This window comes from Lagopus muta, chromosome 7 (genome assembly GCF_023343835.1).
Source record: "Lagopus muta isolate bLagMut1 chromosome 7, bLagMut1 primary, whole genome shotgun sequence".
NCBI classification, from domain to species: Eukaryota; Metazoa; Chordata; class Aves; order Galliformes; family Phasianidae; genus Lagopus; species Lagopus muta.
Genome location: NC_064439.1, coordinates 762,686 through 780,867, shown reverse-complemented (window position 1 = coordinate 780,867; position 18,182 = coordinate 762,686). Strand labels below are relative to the sequence as shown.

General features: G+C 52.7%; 1 protein-coding gene across 10 annotated transcripts in view; it reads right to left on the bottom strand.

The window, feature by feature from the left end:
* MAP4 (microtubule associated protein 4) overlaps positions 1-18,182 on the bottom strand; it is a 117,191-nt gene that overhangs the window by 16,530 nt on the left and 82,479 nt on the right. For 9 of the 10 annotated variants that reach the window (XM_048951896.1, XM_048951901.1, XM_048951904.1 and 6 more), the window contains 3 exons: positions 3,680-3,780; positions 2,593-2,805; positions 905-1,082 (listed from right to left, as the gene is read on the bottom strand). In XM_048951896.1, coding sequence (XP_048807853.1) covers positions 905-1,082; positions 2,593-2,805; positions 3,680-3,780 — 492 coding nt within the window. The remainder of the gene's footprint in view (positions 1-904; positions 1,083-2,592; positions 2,806-3,679; positions 3,781-18,182) is intronic. The other variant, XM_048951903.1, reaches the window with a different exon arrangement.

Genomic DNA, 18,182 nt, shown 5'->3' with positions numbered 1-18,182 from the left:
TTGGAAGGAGGAATTAACTCAGCTGAACTCATTAAAATGTGTCAAGCATTCTATGCTGCAGTTTGCATAACAGAGCAAACAAAAGGAATTCTAACAGAACGTCCACAGGATGAGTTATGGCACACAGCTCTTGCAAAGTGCAACACTTCCTCTGTGCAGGATTAATTACACTTTCCCCCTGAGCAAAAAAAGCGTGGGATGCACATCTAGTGTAATACATTTCATCACAGTTATAACACCATTACTCCTTCAGGAAATACGGGTTATGAATTCATGCTCTGGGACTCATAGAGCAAAGCAACTAATGTGCATTGGTTTTTAAAAGTTCACTGGCTAATCTCAGGTTGGAACCAACCCAAGGCATCCTATGATTCCACGGCATTCTGATAAGTGATGATGAGGTCCAACCACGTGAGAACATTGCAATACCTTTTCATCTGAAGTTCAATCTCTCAAACTACTGAGATGGGTAAAAACAGTGCTTTCAGGAGGCCAACGTGCTGCTGTGTTGGCTGTGTTAAACTCAGGGGAAGTTCCCTCGTGGCAGCAGTGCCCTGGGTGGACACAGGTTTCGGGTGAAGCTGATGTGATCTGCAAGCTCTCCAAGCATTGGTCAAGGGGAAAAGCCACCAGACTCCAGCTGGAGACAGACCAGACAGCAGCCGAGTCCTCACTCATACATCAAACATGCTCAGTAGTTGCATTAACCACGAATCAACCTTGCTTGCTTATTAAGAGACTAATTTTAATCAACTGGGAGTCACAGGGTGATGACAACACAGCGACTACTGAACACAGCGGCACGATGGACACATCCCTTTGTGTGAACTGCTGGTGCTACTCAACCAAAAACCAGCAGTTGGATAGAAAGAGACCTGCTGGAAACAAAGGAGGGCATGCTTACATGTTGGCCTCTTGGGAGGGGAGGCAGTGGTGCTCTTTGCCCCAGCAGCTGCAGTCACAGGGGAGGTGGCCGTTGTCCGAGGAGTGGCAGCGGTGCTCCGGGCAGCAGCACGAGGAGCAGCAGATGATGGAGGCTTTGAGAGCAAGGTCTTCTTATCTGGGCTCTTTGCATCTGTGACCTGGAAATGGACAGGTTCTGTCACAGCCAGCAGCTCACTGACTGCCTCTTCAAAGAGTCTGACAGCAAAAAGCATGAAATAAATAGGTTTATTTTGCTCATGTGCTAAGTCTAGAAGGTGAATCCTTGAACACAGATAGGACCTTGGGCCAAATGTGTATTAAAGCAGAGATAAGAATGGAAGTTTCATTTGTCAACTTCACTGAGAGCAGAAAATTCACTAGACCTTAAAATTCAACTTAATATCAACAGGATTTCAGGCAAAAGCTGATTCCATTCCTACATGGTTTGAATGTGAAGGGCTGGGGAGGGATGCTCCACATTTCCATGCCTGTAAGCTCCAGGTTGCACGACACAGAAAGGCCACAGATGTCAGGGTAGGGAAAACCCCAGAGACATTCCCTGTTGTTAACACTGTGCATGGATGCCTTACTTGAGCTTCCAGATGAAACACTTCAAGAACTGTCCACAGATGATCTCTTAGAGGAGAATTACAAATGTACAATGTTTGCTAAGCCCATAAATGTACTGGTTATCTTTGCGTAGTTCTATAATGGCTATAGAGCTGTAGAAGGACATAAGCTGGAAGGGACCTTAAAGATCATCCAGTTTCAGCCCTTCGTACAGAAACAGTCAGTGGGAAATACTGGAGTGTTCAAACTGTTTTTCCTCCTTCAATATTAATACTGAAATTCTCCATCCCATCTTGGGTTTGCAGTGTATCTGTATTTCAAAATGACAATAGAGAAACAGAAAAATATATTGCGTGCTCTGTGACAGCTCACAAGGAAAATCATGGGAATGCAGTCAAGTTTCATATTCACCTCTGTGAGAACTAAATGCCTGAGACCTGATGCTCTATGTGGGTTAATGCAAGCTAATGTCAGTAATCATAGAAACACAGAATTGTCAGGTTGGAAGGGACCTACAAGATCATAGAGCCATAGGATGGGTTGGGTAGGAAGGGATCTTTAAGATCATAGAGCCATAGGGTGGTTGGGTTGGAAGGGGTCTTAAAGATCATAGAGCCATAGGATGGTTGGGTTGGAAGGGATCTTAAAGATCATAGAGCCATAGGGTGGTTGGGTTGGAAGAGATCTTAACGATCATAGAGCCATAGGGTGGTTGGGTTGGAAGAGATCTTAACGATCATAGAGCCAACGGATGGTTGGTTGGAAGGGTTCTTTAAGACCACAGAGCCAAAGAATCCCAGAATGGTTGGGTTGGAAAGATGCTGAAAGCCATTCCAGACCCACCCTCTGCCTTGAGCTGGCTGCCTCACAGCTCAGGCTGCCCAGGACCCCCCCCCAGCCTTGGGCACCTCCAGAGATGGGCACCCAAAGCTCTGGGCAGCACCAGCTCCTCACTGCCCAACAACAGCACGCCTCCTAACACAGTAAATCACATCTGCTGCCTTATCCTCCCACCATCAGCATTAGGTTTGACTTCTGGGCTGAACTGGGGGCACGTGAAGCTCTCGGGGCTCCCCACAACAGCACGGCAGTACTTACCTTTGGCTTAATCTCTTTTGGAGTGAGGGTGGAGGGCCGCGTGGCGCTGCTGGCCGGGCGCTTGGGAGTGGTGGTGGCAGGAGGGCCCGCCGTGGGGCTGGTGGGCTTTTTGTGGGGGCCAGGAGTGGCAGAGGCCGGCCGTTTGGGGCTGGTGGCGGCCGCGGGCCTGGCTTTCGTTGCCGTGGGCTTTGCTGCTGGTGTGGATGCTGCAGGCTTTATGGGTTGTCAAAAAAGCAAAATCCGGGATCGAAAGAAAAACGAAAGAAAACACAACAACAACAACAAAAAAAAGAGCGCATGGTAAAACTGAAATATCAAGCTGCAGGAACGTAAGAAAACGGCAATTAAAATGAAAGAAAAAGAATTAGCTTTCTATTTTCTGAGCCTAACGGAGATGACAACGAAGCAGCTCCGATGCCTTCAGAGCCCAGTGGAGTTCTGCCATTCAGTTTGCTAAAAATTGATTCCAGCGACATCCGAAGCAACAGAAGGAAGCGTTGCTAAAGCTGGGATTAGTGATGGCTGCTCCTGGCATCCAGTCCTGCACGCAGGAAGCAAGATGCTGCTTCCCAAATTACATGCACACGGCGGATGGCAAGCTGTAGATCTGAGCCCATCGGCTCCAATGGCCCGGTGCTCCCTGCCCTGTGCTAACTGCAGGAACGTGGCCGTGCCAAGGGCTGCATGCTGTGGGAGGCAGAGCTCTGCCATGCTTCAGAAGGCGAGGGAATGTGGGGTCCTGAGCAGGACACCTCCATGCTAACTGCAATGTAATTACATTGTAAATGTAATGCTGTCAACAAGGAGAGCATGGGCACAGCACACTTGTTACCGAGTATCTTTACCACTTCTGCATGGCAGATGTCAACCTTTGAAATAAAAGCTCACCCTTAATGGTTACACCCCTCCTCAGCCAACTCTGCTACAGGTTGCAACTGCAGAACTGAAGGCGTTTGCTTCAACAAAACGGTTCCCCAGTGGTGGCTCAGAAAACAGAACTCATGGCTGGGGCTTAAGAAGCAGCAAAGCCAGCAAAGGGAGCCATGGAAGCACAGAGGGTGGAGGTGGGAGGTCTTTGCCTTCTTACCTTTGTCTTCTTCTCGGGGCTCGGGGGCAGCTCCTTGTTGGGGGGTGCTGTGATGTCGTTCCCTGTCACGGCGTCGGCTGCCTTGGGCTCCTCTGGTTTTGCTGGCAAAAAAGAAGAATGGAGACTTCAGTGTGAGCCTTTTTTGTTGGTGTGGTTGGCTGGGCAGTTTTTTCCCTATTATTCATTAGCATAACAAGAAGAAACAGAACAGAAATGGTTACGGGTTGGCTATTTTGGGGAAAATACCCCCAAACCAGAACACCCATGGGAAGAACATCCTCCCTGTTACAGGACGAGGCCAACAAATGCTCATCCAGATGCCATCAGCATCCAATTGCTCGGCTCGTGGAGCTGCCAAAGGGAACCTCTTGGTTAAGTAAAACCAGCAAACTTTCCCATCCTTCAGTGCTGTTACATTTTGGAACGAAGCTCTGCCATCTCCCAGCACAGAGTGCTGAGCCTTGGGATGCTCATCCCCATCACCTGCAGTTCAGACAGAGCCATCAGTGCCGCTTCCCACAACAAGGCGAGGGATTGTCTGCAGCCAAAGGACAGCAGCACAACAACCCCAACAGAGGGACGTTGTTTTCTGTATCTCTGCAAAATCCATGATTCTCTTCCTGTTTTCTCTCTCAGAGACGGCTCAGCGGTTCCACAAAGCCCTGGTTTGCAGCTAATCTATGTTGGCTCCCTTCTACTTCTTCTCCCCCACCGAATCCCCACTTCTCCTCATCTCTCACCCATTTTACCCACAGTAACACCAGGACGAGTGCCTGCTGTCGGCAAACGTGCCGTGGAACCACAGCCCTGTGCCCATCCACCCCCTGCCCATCCACCCCCACAGAGCTCATCCTGCACAGCTGGGTTTGGAATCTCCCCTCTCAGCCATCAGCCACCACTGGAACGACCTTCCCTCCCTGCGCTGCCATTACTGCTGCTATTTCAGCCCACTCAGTGGTGCACAAAACCTCTCCCTTGATGGCAATTCTAAAGCCACCCAACAGAAGCCACCCGTTTGCTCAGGATGTGGATTACTGAAGCTTCAGGATTCCAACTCCAGCAGCTGCCAAGCTTTGCAGTGCATCAGAAGACACTGTTCTATGTTACCTTACCAGCGACAGACCACAGCACAGGACCCCTGCGAGCAGCCCCAGCAAACACACCAAGCAACTGGGTGAGCACAGAGCTCCTACACAAACCAGCAGAGCAGAGTTCTTTAATTCAGAACAGCAACATCATCGATGGATGGAGCTACGCACAGGATGACGGCCCAGGTCATGGACCCACACCTGGGAACAGCACTGAGGATGGGGGAGGGAACCCGGATGGTTGAGGGCTCCGCTCATGGCAGCCCCAATAAGGGGGTCCCACCCAATAAGGGGGTCCCACCCAATAAGGGGGTCCCACCCAATAAGGGGGTCCCACCCAATAAGGGGGTCCCACCTGCACACAGCCCCAGGGATGGCAGAGGAACCATTCTGTGCTGCCTCCATGCAATTACCAGCCCAACACGCTCCCCAGTCTGCTTGCTTCCACCCACCCATTAATGAGGAGGGTGCACTCTGCCATCCGGAGCACTGAACCGCCTGGGAATTCGTGCTCGCTGTGGGGGATATTGGGAAAAGCTGCCAAACCTTAATCAGATGTGTTCATTAGTCTGCAAGAGTTACTGAAGAGCCCTTCAGCTCCCCCCATGTGGCAGCAAACCTCAGAAGTACTCCAAGGACATCGGCTCCAAGCAGCAGACACAGCATGGGGCCTCCCTGGAGTGCTGGTGGACACAGGCTGCCCAAGGAGGCTGTGGATGCCCCATCCCTGCAGGCATTCAAGGCCAGGCTGGATGTGGCTCTGGGCAGCCTGGACTGCTGGTTGGTGACCTGCACACAGCAGGGGTTGGAGCTGGATGAGCATCGTGCTCCTCTGCAACTCACACCAGTCTATAGGGCCCTGTGTTATGCAGAGGAGGATGCCCACACCACACGTAATTCCTAACCTGTTGTCCCAAAACCAAGTCCTGCTTACAAGCAGAGTAACCACAGGGAGTTTTCCTAAACATAAGGAAAAAAGCCAACCCACCATCCCTAAGAAGAAAGCCCCCCAGCACCCTGTGACTTTCACCCTAGAGGCTCCCCAGGCCTCCCTGCAGCTTCCCATGAGCTTATCTGACAGCTTTGTAGCCCATGTAACCATTTAACATTAGGATGGCAGGATGATGAAGGCTGGAAGGGATGTCTGGAGGTCGTTCAGATCAATTCCCAGCTCAAAACAGCTCCAAATCACAGCAGGCTGCTCAAGGCTTTGCCATGGTGTCCTTCGAGTACCCAAGGATCCCACACATGGGGCTTCTCCTCCAATATTTGATATACATATAAATGGATGGAGTTTTTTTGCCTACTTGGTTCTCTTCTCCTATCAGAATTCTTACATTTCATCCATACTGCCCTGTTTCATGGATCACAAACTGATGTAGAACAAAACCCCTGGGTGCTGTTTCTCATGCAAATACTCCCAAAAATTCATCCTCTGAGTCGAAAGGAACAGAGCAAGACCCCACCATGAAGCACCTTAAGCTCATTTTTGAGGGCCACAAGCAAGCAGCTCTATTTCCTGCTACCATGGTGAGCAAAAGCTCCAAAGTGAAAAGGAAGATAAGTGAGAGTGGTGACCACACACCATGCATTGAGAACATCAGTGCTGCCTTTCTTTCCTGTTTGTTGGCTGGTTAGAAGCACAGCACGGTTGGCTTGGAAGGGACTGCAAGACCATCCAGCTCCAACCATAGGCAGGGCTGCCAGCCCCTAACCCAGACACAGCCCAGGTGCCCAGGGCTCCATCCAGGGACGGGGCAAAAAGAAGCCAAGAGCTTTTCAGTGGGGAGCACAGACTTGAGCAACCCACTCCTTTATGGGCTCTGCACCCCCTCCCAGGCCTGGGCCAGCTCTGGGGTGGATTTGCAGCCACATCCCCAGGCAGCTGTGAGCGAGGCCAGGCGCTCAGCCCCAATCCCCAGTGAGGGATATCAGCGGGCTAAGCCGAGCTAAACATCATTCACTGCAACAGCCCCGGAATTCTCATACGGATTAGAGTCATCAACAGCAAATCCATTAAGAGAAACAGATTAAGCAATAAGGCAGTGGCCATCTTTACTCTCTCTAACGTAAACAACCTCAGAATCAAAACCAGCCCTCATTCGACGCTGGTTCTGCCCAAAATATCACACAGGCACGAGCTTTCCTCTTCACCCATCCTACTCACAAAACAGCTCATCGTTAAAGCAGGAATGCAACCCAAAATACAACCGTCTGCTTCTTTCCTCCCCAGAGAACGCCAACCAAAGCGTCTTCCGTGCAGAAGAGCATCTCCCATTGGCATCCACACAGAAGAGCGGAGCATTTCTTGTCCAAAGAGTGCTTGGGCACAGGCACAGCTGCCAGGGGTTGGGGTCACCATCCAGGGCTGTGCCAGGACTGTGGGATGTGGCACTGGGAGATGAGGGCAGATGACATCAATGTCATGTTGGGTGTTGTGATCAGAACTGAAGGAGCACAGCTGACATCCTCATGGCCAGCCTGGCCCAGCCCAGCCTGATTTGTTACTATTTCTACATGGGAAAGGAAGCCCTCCATCCCAAATTGCTCTCCTGCAAACCAGCTGCTTGCTGTATCTACTGCACGGCACAGCCTGCAGTCAGCTTTAGTTAGAGTAACCAACACATGTAGGTGACCCCAAGAGCAACGTCTCTGATTTATTTCCCTGGAAACTAAATGGAAAAAACTACAAAGAGCACAATAACTTCATTGGATGGAGCAAATTCTGCACTGCCCTGATGCTCCTCTGTGCTCCCCCCACTTCAATGCACTTCCAGAGCTGAGCCTGTGCCTCCATGGCAATGGTTCTAAGGAATACATGTGAGCACTGCAACCAACACAACACTTTGGATCACTGAATCACAGAATCCTGTATCACAGAATGCCTTGGATTGGAAGGGACCTCAAGGATCACGAAGCTCCAACCCCCCACCAGTGCAGGGCCACCAACCTCCCCATTTCACAGCAGCCCAGGCTGCCCAGGGCCCCATCCAACCTGGCCTCCAACACCTCCACGGATGGACGGGGCATCACAGCCTCTCTGGGCAGCTGTTCCAGCCCCTCACTGCTCTCACAGCACACAACTTCCCCTGACATCCAACCTCAGCTTCAAACCATTTCCCCTTATCTTGCTATCCTGCTAATCCCGGACCTGTCTGAGTTGGAAGAGACCCTTGAAGGCCATCAGGTCCCACTCCTTGCAGTGAATGAGGACACCCACAGCTCCATCAGTGCTCACAGCCCATGCCCTGACCACAGGTGTCTGCAGGAGATGGGGCTCCACCACCTCTCACTGCAATCCGTGCAGTGCCTCGCTGCCCTCAGTATCAACTATTTTCTTATCAAACCTTCCTTCTTATCAATCTCCCACATTCATTTCCAGCTCAGCCCCCGACAGACATCGATGCCGTTCTGTGCTTAAGGCTGAACACCAAACCAGGGCTTTATGGGACCCTGTATCAGGTTCTGTTCATCACCTATCTCTTGATTTTCCCTTCCATCCCGCAGTCCTTCACTTCCCTTCCTTCTCATTCAAACCATGATTTCATCCAGCAAGGAACCATGTCAGCAAAGCAGCCACCACGCCGCCAGCATCCCCTGAGCAAACATCATTACTTGGCTACAAGGCAGTGGGGCTGATATTTCCTAAGCCCATCATTAACTTTAATCTATTTAAATATGGGGCGATGACAGCACAGCCTCCCCCAGCAGGGAGGGATGGCTCAGATGGTCCTCTGAACACAAGAACAGCATTCTGCTGCTCATGGACTGACAGAGGAACGATGCTCACAAAGCCAGGATGGCCTCTCGGATGCGCACACACTGGGCTGAGCATTGGGAGCGACGGTCAGGGCTGTCAGATCCCAGCAGTGCCTGGGATTGCAGATATTTGAGAGCAAAAAAATCTTTGAAATCGGAGGAAATGCAGAGAAAGTAGCAAAAAAGCAGTGGGGAACAGCATTGCTTTTGTACGGGATGCCATCGGGGCCGACATTTTTGGTATGTGCAAGAAATCACACACTGGCTGCTTCCACAGAGCATACATGAATCAGATCTATTGTTCAGCACAGGAAACAATGCAAGCTCACGCTGTGGCCGGGCTCTGTGGCCAATACTGATGTGATAAGGGAGCACAGCACGGAGTGCCAGTCAGCTCTATCAGCCCAAACCTGCAGCACACTGATGGCACTCTGCCTGTGCCAGCACAGGGGGAGCGAAAGCTCAGCACAGAATTGGAAGCATTGCATACACAGCCAAGGAATTTTGCTCTGTTTTCTTTTGCATTCCAACAATTCTTTCTTAACTGTAGATATATGAAGCAAAAACATACATTCTATTGCTTCTACTGCTACATTTTCATAGAGTCATTAAGAATCATGGAATCACAGAACGGCCTGGGTTGCAAAGCAGCACGATGCTCATCTCATTGCAACCCCTGCTGTGTGCAGGTCACCAACCAGCAGCCCAGGCTGCCCAGAGCCACATCCAGCCTGGCCTCCAATGCCTGCAGGGATGGGGCATCCACAGCCTCCTTGGGCAACCTGTGCCAGTGCATAAAATCATTAAGGCTGAAAAAGACCAGGAAGGTCACCAAACCCAACCATATTTTCTTCCAGCAGAGAATAAATCCAGAGCTGATTTCTTAGCGAGGCTCTGCACAAAGCAAACCTGACCTGCCTGAGCCCTCGCTGCTCCTTTTGGGGCAGGGGATGAAGCAGTCACTCTCACTGCCGTGCCTAGGAGAGCCCAGCCAGCTCTGCCAGCACCAGCTCACACTCAGACCTGTGCCCTAAGGTCCATACATCAGCTTTTAAAACACAGAGGAAAGAACTTTCAAGTGGGACGCTTACATCTCAGTGCTATGAAGTGGTCATCCACCAAAGGCAAGCCAAGCAGAAGGCCCTGCACGTCCCCAGCTTTCAGTGACCTTTACATTGCTGATGCTCAGCCCCCCAGGGGAAAACACATCAATCCACTCAAAACCATTTCTTATGCCTCTCTGCCTAAAAGATGCTGTACATCTGTTCTGAAATGGCCTGATGGGATGGGCAGCCCAGGCACACCATAAACCTGTGTGTCCAAAGCAGGAGCAGAGGACCTCTGGAGGTCCCTTCCATCTCAAAAGGTTCTAAAATTCCACGATGCCTCGCCAACAACACGGACTGTCCCTGCAAATAACCCTCAGCATCAGCAGACCCCAACAGCACAGAAATCCCCTAAAGTGAAAAGTCCAAGGCACAAATATGGCATTTTCCTGCTCCCTTTTTACCCTGAGATCACTGCTAATCACGGCTGAGCAGTCCAGAAGTGCAGATCCTCTTATGCCCCAAACTGACCCCTCTGTCAGCAGTGGGACCTGCTGGCTCCTGTGGGTCTGTGGGGCTGTGACAACTCCCTTAACCCCTTCAGGACGGATGTCTGCACCCACAGCATCCAGAAGTGATGCTGCTTCATCACACGGCTGCCAGGACAACTCGAAATCTGCATGCCAACTAGACCATAATGAGGAAGGTAAGAGAAGGGGAGAGGGGGTGGTGTGTCAGAGCTGGGAGGTTTGTGGGTCTGGAGGGAGCCCTGGGAACTGAAGCACCTCGAGGAAATCATAGGATCAGAATCACAGAATGGTTGGGTTGAAGGGACCTCAAAGACCATCCAGTTGCAACTCCTAGGTGCAGGACACCAAATCAGGCATCAGATCGAGTAAAGGGCATTAGAGACAGAATACAACCATGCTGAATGTGGTTACTGAGAGCTGGAAGGAAGATGGATCAGAGCATCCTGGGGGCTGCCACGCTCCTGGGGTCACTAAGCAGCCATTGGGTGTCAGCAGCATGCCACAAACCATGGCCAAACCCATGGCACAGCACCTGCCCTGCGTGCCATGGCACAGGGGCAGCCCAGCACCACTCCAACACAGCATTCCAGAGCCCCACTGACCTGTGCTGCCGTTCTCTGCATGCTGTCACCCTCCCCTGTCACAACAGGCATCGCAACCTCAAGCTTCTGTGATTCCTCCTCTGAAGGCTGAGCCAACCGGCGCAGGCACAAAGAGTCATTGGTGCCAGAATTCCACTGCAATCTTCTGTCTTTCCTTCCCCAGGAGAAAGAGATTTTCTTTCTCCTTCCCATGAATGCTCCTTAGCACAAACTACAAAGAGGGAGTGCACCAACCCTCCTCACATCCCACATCTGGGTGTACCACGGGCTGAGACTGGCAGGAGGGACAGGGATGCTGTTCCAGGCTGGAGAGCAAAGATTAACCACAATTCTCCCAAATTGTACATCTGAGAAGACTGATCTCATTCACACAAGCACCACTACAAAGCTGCTGTTGCCACACAGCAATAGGGAAAGCTCTGTCAGAGCTGGGTGCTGGAAAAGGGGCTGCAAAAGGCTGCAGGAATTCCACCCTGAGTTCCAGCATTGAAGTACTTGCAAAGAGCAGAATGACAGAAACCATTCCACACACAGACTTTTGTTCATCACCTTGGATAAACAGCACAGGGTGCCAAAGGCTGAGCTGAAAAGGGCACTGCTCAGACACCTGGGGAGAAGCTGACAGGTTTGAAGTCCCACAGTCGGACCCTCACTGAAGTGCACACTGCAGGATGCGAAGTCTATGTGAGCTCCCAGCAAGCAATTTATGCTACCACTGAAGCAGTGAGCTGTTTAAGTGTTTCTCCATTTTCCTCCACCCAAACATCCACCTTTTGTCCCCAGCACCAGCCTCCAACCAGTGCCATCCCTCCAGGTGTGTGAACCTCTCCTCCCACAGCCCGGACTCAGCGAGCTGCTTCCTCTTCCTGTCTGTGTCACAGAATCACAGAATGGCCCAGGTTGGAAAGGACCTCAAGGATCACGAAGCTCCAACCCCCCACCAATGCAGGGCCACCAACCTCCCCATTTCACAGCAGCCCAGGCTGCCCAGGGCCCCATCCAACCTGGCCTCCAACACCTCCACGCATGGACGGGGCATCACAGCCTCTCTGGGCAGCTGTTCCAGCCCCTCCCCGCTCTCACAGCACACAACTTCCCCTCACATCCAACTTCAATCTGCCCTCCCTCAACTCCAAACCCTTTCCCCCTGTCCCGCTGCCATCTCCCCTTTCCAAGAGCTGACTCCCCTCCTGTCTGCATCCTCCCCAGGGAGGTAAAAATTAGCAACATACCATCACGTGGCGAATCCTGCTTGGGAGTCAGAGTGCTCCGCACATCGCTGACCTCAATTTCTTTCCTTTCCAGCGGAGCAGCTTTGCTGGATTCCATCTCGGCGCTTTTGCTTTTCGGAGGCTCAGCGCCGGCAGCTCCCCCGGTGGCATCTCTCTTCTCCCCCTTCCCCTCCTCCCTCCCTCTATCGAGGCAGCCCATCTCAGGGATTTGCTCCAGCTTGCTGTGATACGCACTGGGGCTGCTCAGCTCCTTCCTGCCCACCCCGCCGCGCTCCTCTTTCTTCTTGGAGCTCGGCTCCTCGGCTGCGCACTCGGGGTGCTCCCGTATCACCAAACTGGGCAGCTCTGTGCCCAACCCGATGCCGGCCGCCTGCTCTTCTGCCACCGTCATTGACCTCTTGATGGCAGCGCTCTGCTTCCTGGCCGTGGGGCTGGAGCACTGGCTCAGGCTGCTGCTGGGGGACAGCAGCCCGGTGGCCACGTCTTCGCGGAGCACCGGCTCCGGGTACTTGTCAGCCAGGTTGAGGGTTAGGGGCACGGACAAGTGCGAGCACTCGGACATGGCACGCCTCATCGCCTTCCTTTGCTGGGCAGCTCTGTTCAGAAAACCATCGTCTGCACAGCTCAGCTTCTCCTCCATCTCTTCCTCCATCTCTTCCTCCATCTCGGCGGCGTTACTGAAGTGACTTTTGGAGTCATCTTGTGCCAGCTCGACAGTGGTGGTTGGGGGCTCCATCTTCACGGCGGTCGAGGAAGAAGGAAATCCACTCTGCACATAGTTGTCATTAACCACCCCGACCACACAATAGCTGGGGGCTCCATCTTTTTTCATGGCTGCTTCTTTACTGCCCGAATCATTAGGGAGGACAGGGTGGAAATTGGGGTTCCAGACGCTGATCTCCTGCTCCTTGGTGCTCTTACCAGGATCGCTCTCCGGCACAGACAGAGGGCTGGACTCTGCCTGGCTCCGGCTCTCCACGCCGGCCCTCCCGGCTGCCTTCTCCTGGTCGGTGATGGCTGTGGTTTTGCCCAGCCCAGGGCACGGTTTCTCAGCTCCTGTTGGCCCCACGTGGAAATCGGTCGTTTTGGGGTTTGCAAAGCTCCCCTCGGCCGAAGGGAACGCGTCGGCGATCAAAGACCAGCTCTCAAGGTGACCCGCAGCCGCCTGATACGCTTTGCCTTGCACCTCAATTTCTCTTTTGTCTTTCTGAGCTATTTTTAGCTCTTTGTCTAATTTGCCTTCAAAGAAGCACAGCTTGTCCTCATCCGTGAAACCGGCGTTCTTAACCAGCCCGTCCTTCATCGGTCCCCCCGAGTTCACATTCAAGCCAATCTCATTCAGCTTCCCCTCCGTCCTCTGCCATTCGAATTCCGTTTTCCCGAAGTCTTTCGGGGTCTCCATGCAGCGGAAAGCTTCCGAGAAGCTCTCAGTCTTGCCCTTGCACAGCTGGCTGTATTCGGACAGGGCAGCGGGCTGCTGGTTGGAGAGAGACATCTCTGGAGCTCGGCGTCTCCCGGCGCTGTGCGGCTCAGCCCGGCTGCGATGCTGCGCGTGCCCCCGACTCACGGCAGCTCCCTCCCGTCCCCCCGCCCCTCTCCCACCCCTTCCTGCCCACCGCAGCCTCTCTCCCAGCCGCTGCCCGCCCTCCCCTGTGCTCCTCTTTGGCTCTGCACATTTCCGTAGCGGCGGTGGGGCTGTGGTTGGATGCTCGCAGGGTCTCAGAGCTCTCAGGGAGATGATTTTCTAAGACCAGCGCTTCTGGCAGCTGCACGTTGCTGGAAATGGTGCCTCCTCCTTTTCTTCCACCACGCTGTGCTACGATCGGTGCCTTTACAATCATTAATTCCCACTGATGAGCCGCTCTCAGGAATACCAATGAATGAAGGTCAGCGTTTTCCTCCCCTGGAACAAACCCTAAACCCATACAGGAGTTCACCCTGAGCACAGCACAGCAGTGGCCTCCAGCAGAGGGGCTTTGTTTGCAGCCAACATTAACGTGTGCTTTTGGAGTCGGTGACCACCGTGCTGCTGCAGGGAGGACTGTGGGGTTCACACAGCACCAATGGCACTGCTCCTATGGGCAAGCGGGCAGAGCCGGGCAGGACCTCATCCCAGACAGCAGAGGGTTTGTAGTTTGCAGTACCACGAGCCTGACTTCTTATTTCCCTCATTTAAATTAAAAGAAAATAAAACATACCGGATGATGCTTCGGACCTGCCTGGCTTCCATTGCCCTGAATGCACACAGTGCCTGGCCCAGCTCCGCACACAGCCCCACACCTCCCCACGCTTTGTGCCCTCACTGCAGTTCCCCAGTTCCACGGAGGACCCCCTCCCCACCATCACCACCACCACCACTCCTCCCCAGCACCCACCCAGGGCAGCTCCCCCAGCGTCTGACTGAGCACAGAGTATTTTTACAGCCTGTGCTACGCCCCCTGAATTGAACCTGCTGAGAAGCATTGCCATCCACACACCCAGCCGCTGCCGGCGGAGCTCCGGCGTTAAGACAGTGCTATATTTAAAAACAATGACTAAGGAGCTGTAAGTTATATACATCTTCCACAACACCCTCTAATTAACCAGAATGCTTCCACCCACAAGCTCCACTGCTCAAAAGGCCTCCACGGCTTTTATTTCAAAAATAAAATATTCGTGGGTATCTTCCACTTGAAATGGGAGCTCGGCTCGAGGCTTGCATTTGCTCTCTTAACTGAGGTGGGATTAATGTTTGCAAGCACTTCCTCACTCGGAGCATGGTCCCAAAAATGGAAGAGCCCTGAAGCCATCTGGTTCCATTTAAGTGCTGTTACACAGAATCACAGAATGGCCCAGGTTGGAAGGGACCTCAAGGATCACGAAGCTCCAACCCCCCACCAATGCAGGGCCACCAACCTCCCCATTTCACAGCAGCCCAGGCTGCCCAGGGCCCCATCCAACCTGGCCTCCAACACCTCCACGGATGGACGGGGCATCACAGCCTCTCTGGGCAGCTGTTCCAGCCCCTCACCGCTCTCACAGCACACAACTTCCCCTCACATCCAACCTCCAGCTGCCCTCCCTCAGCTCCAAACCATTTCCCTCGTCCTGCTGCCATCTCCCCTTGCCAAGAGCTGACTCCCCTCCTGGCTGCAGGCTCCCTTCAGGCACTGCAGGCTGCACTCAGGTCACCCTGCAGCTTCTCTTCTCCATGCTGAACAAGCCCAGCTCCCTCAGCCTGTCTTTGTACGGTGCCCCTACCACCTCCCTTCTCATCCACAATGCTCAGCTTTTAGCAAGAACCAGTTGGCCAATGCACACAGCGCAGGGCCAGCAGCCCCATTCCAGAGCTTTGGTCCTCGTTCTTCCTAAAAAGTTCTGCAAAGTTTTTGTTTTCTTCATCATTATAGCACAAACAGTGTTGGGCAATGGAAGATACGCAGGAAAGGATGGGGGGGATGGCCAGACAGTGAGAGGCCTTGGAGGGCTTTAGAAAGAATCACCTCATGTGGGGCAGGGCTCCTGCTAAGATCTGTTGGACCAGCAGGGTGTTAGACTGCTGGGCAGGAAACCCACCCACTGCTTTTTCACCCTTTAAGGAAGGGTTATTACCCTTCAAACACCAAATCTGGGATGTCCCCACCCACGTGGTTCTCCACCATCTTCCTTGTCGAGAATACGACACAAAATGGCGGTGCAACCCATGGTGGGAGCTGAGGAGTGGGGGAGGCCTCAGTGCAGCTCTTGGGACCGTGCCCTGCAGGGCCCCACACGTGCTGATGCCCTGCCTGGAGGTGAGGACTCCCCAGGGAAGATGTCCCACGTCCCTCCAAAGGCCTCCAACCGCTCCACAGCTCACCGTGCAGCCACACTGCATGGCTGGGAGCACTGATGGCAGCGCCCGCCCCGCGGCTCCCAGCCCTGGCATATGGATCAGCGCAGTGTTTCTATTTTTGCTCCACTCCTGAAGCTATTACTGATCCTTCCTAATGCCTTTGCTGCTTTCCTTTTTTTTTTTTAATCTAACACAATCATTTCTGTGCAGTCCTTTGCGCCAGTTTCTAAGGCAACATCGCTTTCCAGGATGAGCTCCTCCTTGCCAGCGTCTCCAACCAACATCATCTCTAATTAAGCATCATTACCAATAACAGCTGGTGATCAGGCTGACCGGCCCCATCCCTCACACACTGCTGCCAGGCACACTTGCAGGGCCGTGAGCTCACACACCTGCTGGGACCCCCACGCTTTCACCACGCAGGCAGGACCTGTAGTGTGCCCTGGTGCTCACACCCCTCATTTATCCCCCACAAAACCTGTCTGAGAGATACAAGGGTGACGCAGAACGCTCAGCATCCAGCCATCACAGCTTTGAACCACGAGGCGTGGAGCCACGCTCAGCGCAGGCTGACTGCTTCCAGGGCAGGACGTCCACAGCCCAAATCCCACTCAGAACAGAACACGACAGCGAGGCTGGGAGGAGTCTTCAAACATCACAGAACGGCCTGGGTTGAAAAGGACCACAATGATCATCTGGTTTCGACCCCCCCAGCATCATCCACACAACTGCAGTTTACTTTGGAGCTTGCATACGGAACCATCGCACGGTTTGGGTCAGAAGGGACCCTTAAAGGCCACCTGGTCCCACTCCATGCAGTGCACAGGGGCACCTGCAGCCCCATCGGTGCTCAGAGCCCATCCCCTGCCCTTGGGTGCCTGCAGGGACACAACCTTACAGGAGCACATCCTCATAGGAACACCTTTGGAGCTACAAACTGAGAAACAGCACACAGTGGGGCCTCTGGATCCCTAGCAGCCTGCTACATTGCCTTCTATATCCACCTCTTCATTAACACTGGAACTGATATCCCCATGAACGGAACTGAATACACACCAGTGCTTTTTGGAGGAAAAGGAGATAAGAGCAAAGTTCTCTTGCTGCTTCATAAACACGTTTAGGGCTGACAGGAGAACTGGCTGGTGCCATTGCCTTGCTTCCACCTCCTACAACTACCTGGGATAATCAGCAAATCATCAAACACAGCCCATGGCCCCACAGGGGAGCACAACCCATGGCTTCATTAACGTGGTGTTATCCTGATAGTTAAGCAAGCACCGTTACAGAGCAGCTCTGCTGTTAAGGACACGTCCCCAAGCACAGAGGTGGCAGCCCAGCGCGTTCCGTTCCTCGTTAGGACAAACCCAATTACAGCCTGGGGTCCCACAGGAGAACTGCAGCCACTGTAGGGATGAGGGGTGACTGTGGAAGCACTGAACTCTGATCATCAGCTGCCCCCAACATCCAAGGGCACCAAGCAGTTTTGCAGAAGAATCTGGGGCAGCTCTTACGTTGGCAACGACAAAAACGAGAAGCCGAAACAGATGCAAAAGATGCACAACAGATCAAATTCAAACTGCACGATCAGAGCTACATCCTGATGTTTCCTCACTTTAAATAGCTGTTGAAATTAAAAAACATTAAAAAAACATACAGAAGTTTGTAGGGAAAGTTGATCCACGACACACAACTTCATCAGCAAGAAATCTGCAGCATCACTGTTGCCATGGCTCCCCAGGGAGCCGTATCACCGAGCCCAGACCTATTTTAGCAGTTCATGCAGGAGCTGATGCATTTTGGAGCGCCGTCCTGTTATTCTAGAACACAGTGTGAGACTTCAGCCTGTCTCTGAAGAGATTTCAGTTACCAAACCTCAGCAGATTGTCCAGAATATCCACATTATTCTGGCCACGCATCACTGATCGCCCCCTGGGGCAACAAAGCAGCTCCCGTGTGCAGATGGTCCAACTCAGGACGTGTTATTCTATGATTCTCTGTTAGATGTTGCCAAGTGTCAGCTTCACAGTCCCACCTAACACACAGAGTGCTGCCCATGGTCTGCTGAGTATCTTAACAAGAGAATGAAGCAGCAGGTAGAAGGCAAGCACTAGCCAAGTAAAACCCACAGCCCCATCATCAACCACAGCCCCACTGGTGAGTACAAGCCTTGGCTCCATCACCAACCACATCCCATGGCCCCACCATCAAGCACAACCCATGGCCCCATTGCTGAGTACAATCCCTGACCCCAGCAGCATGTACAGCCCACGGCCCATCACTCTCATGAACGTTTGGACAACCACACCACCTCTTGGCTCTCTTCAACTCCTTCTCTATCCAGCAAAGCAGCACATATGTTCATGGTCTTGAATCTCAACACTTTCCCTTCCCTGATTTCCATTTCTGACTTGCATTCAAGTGATGCATGCCCT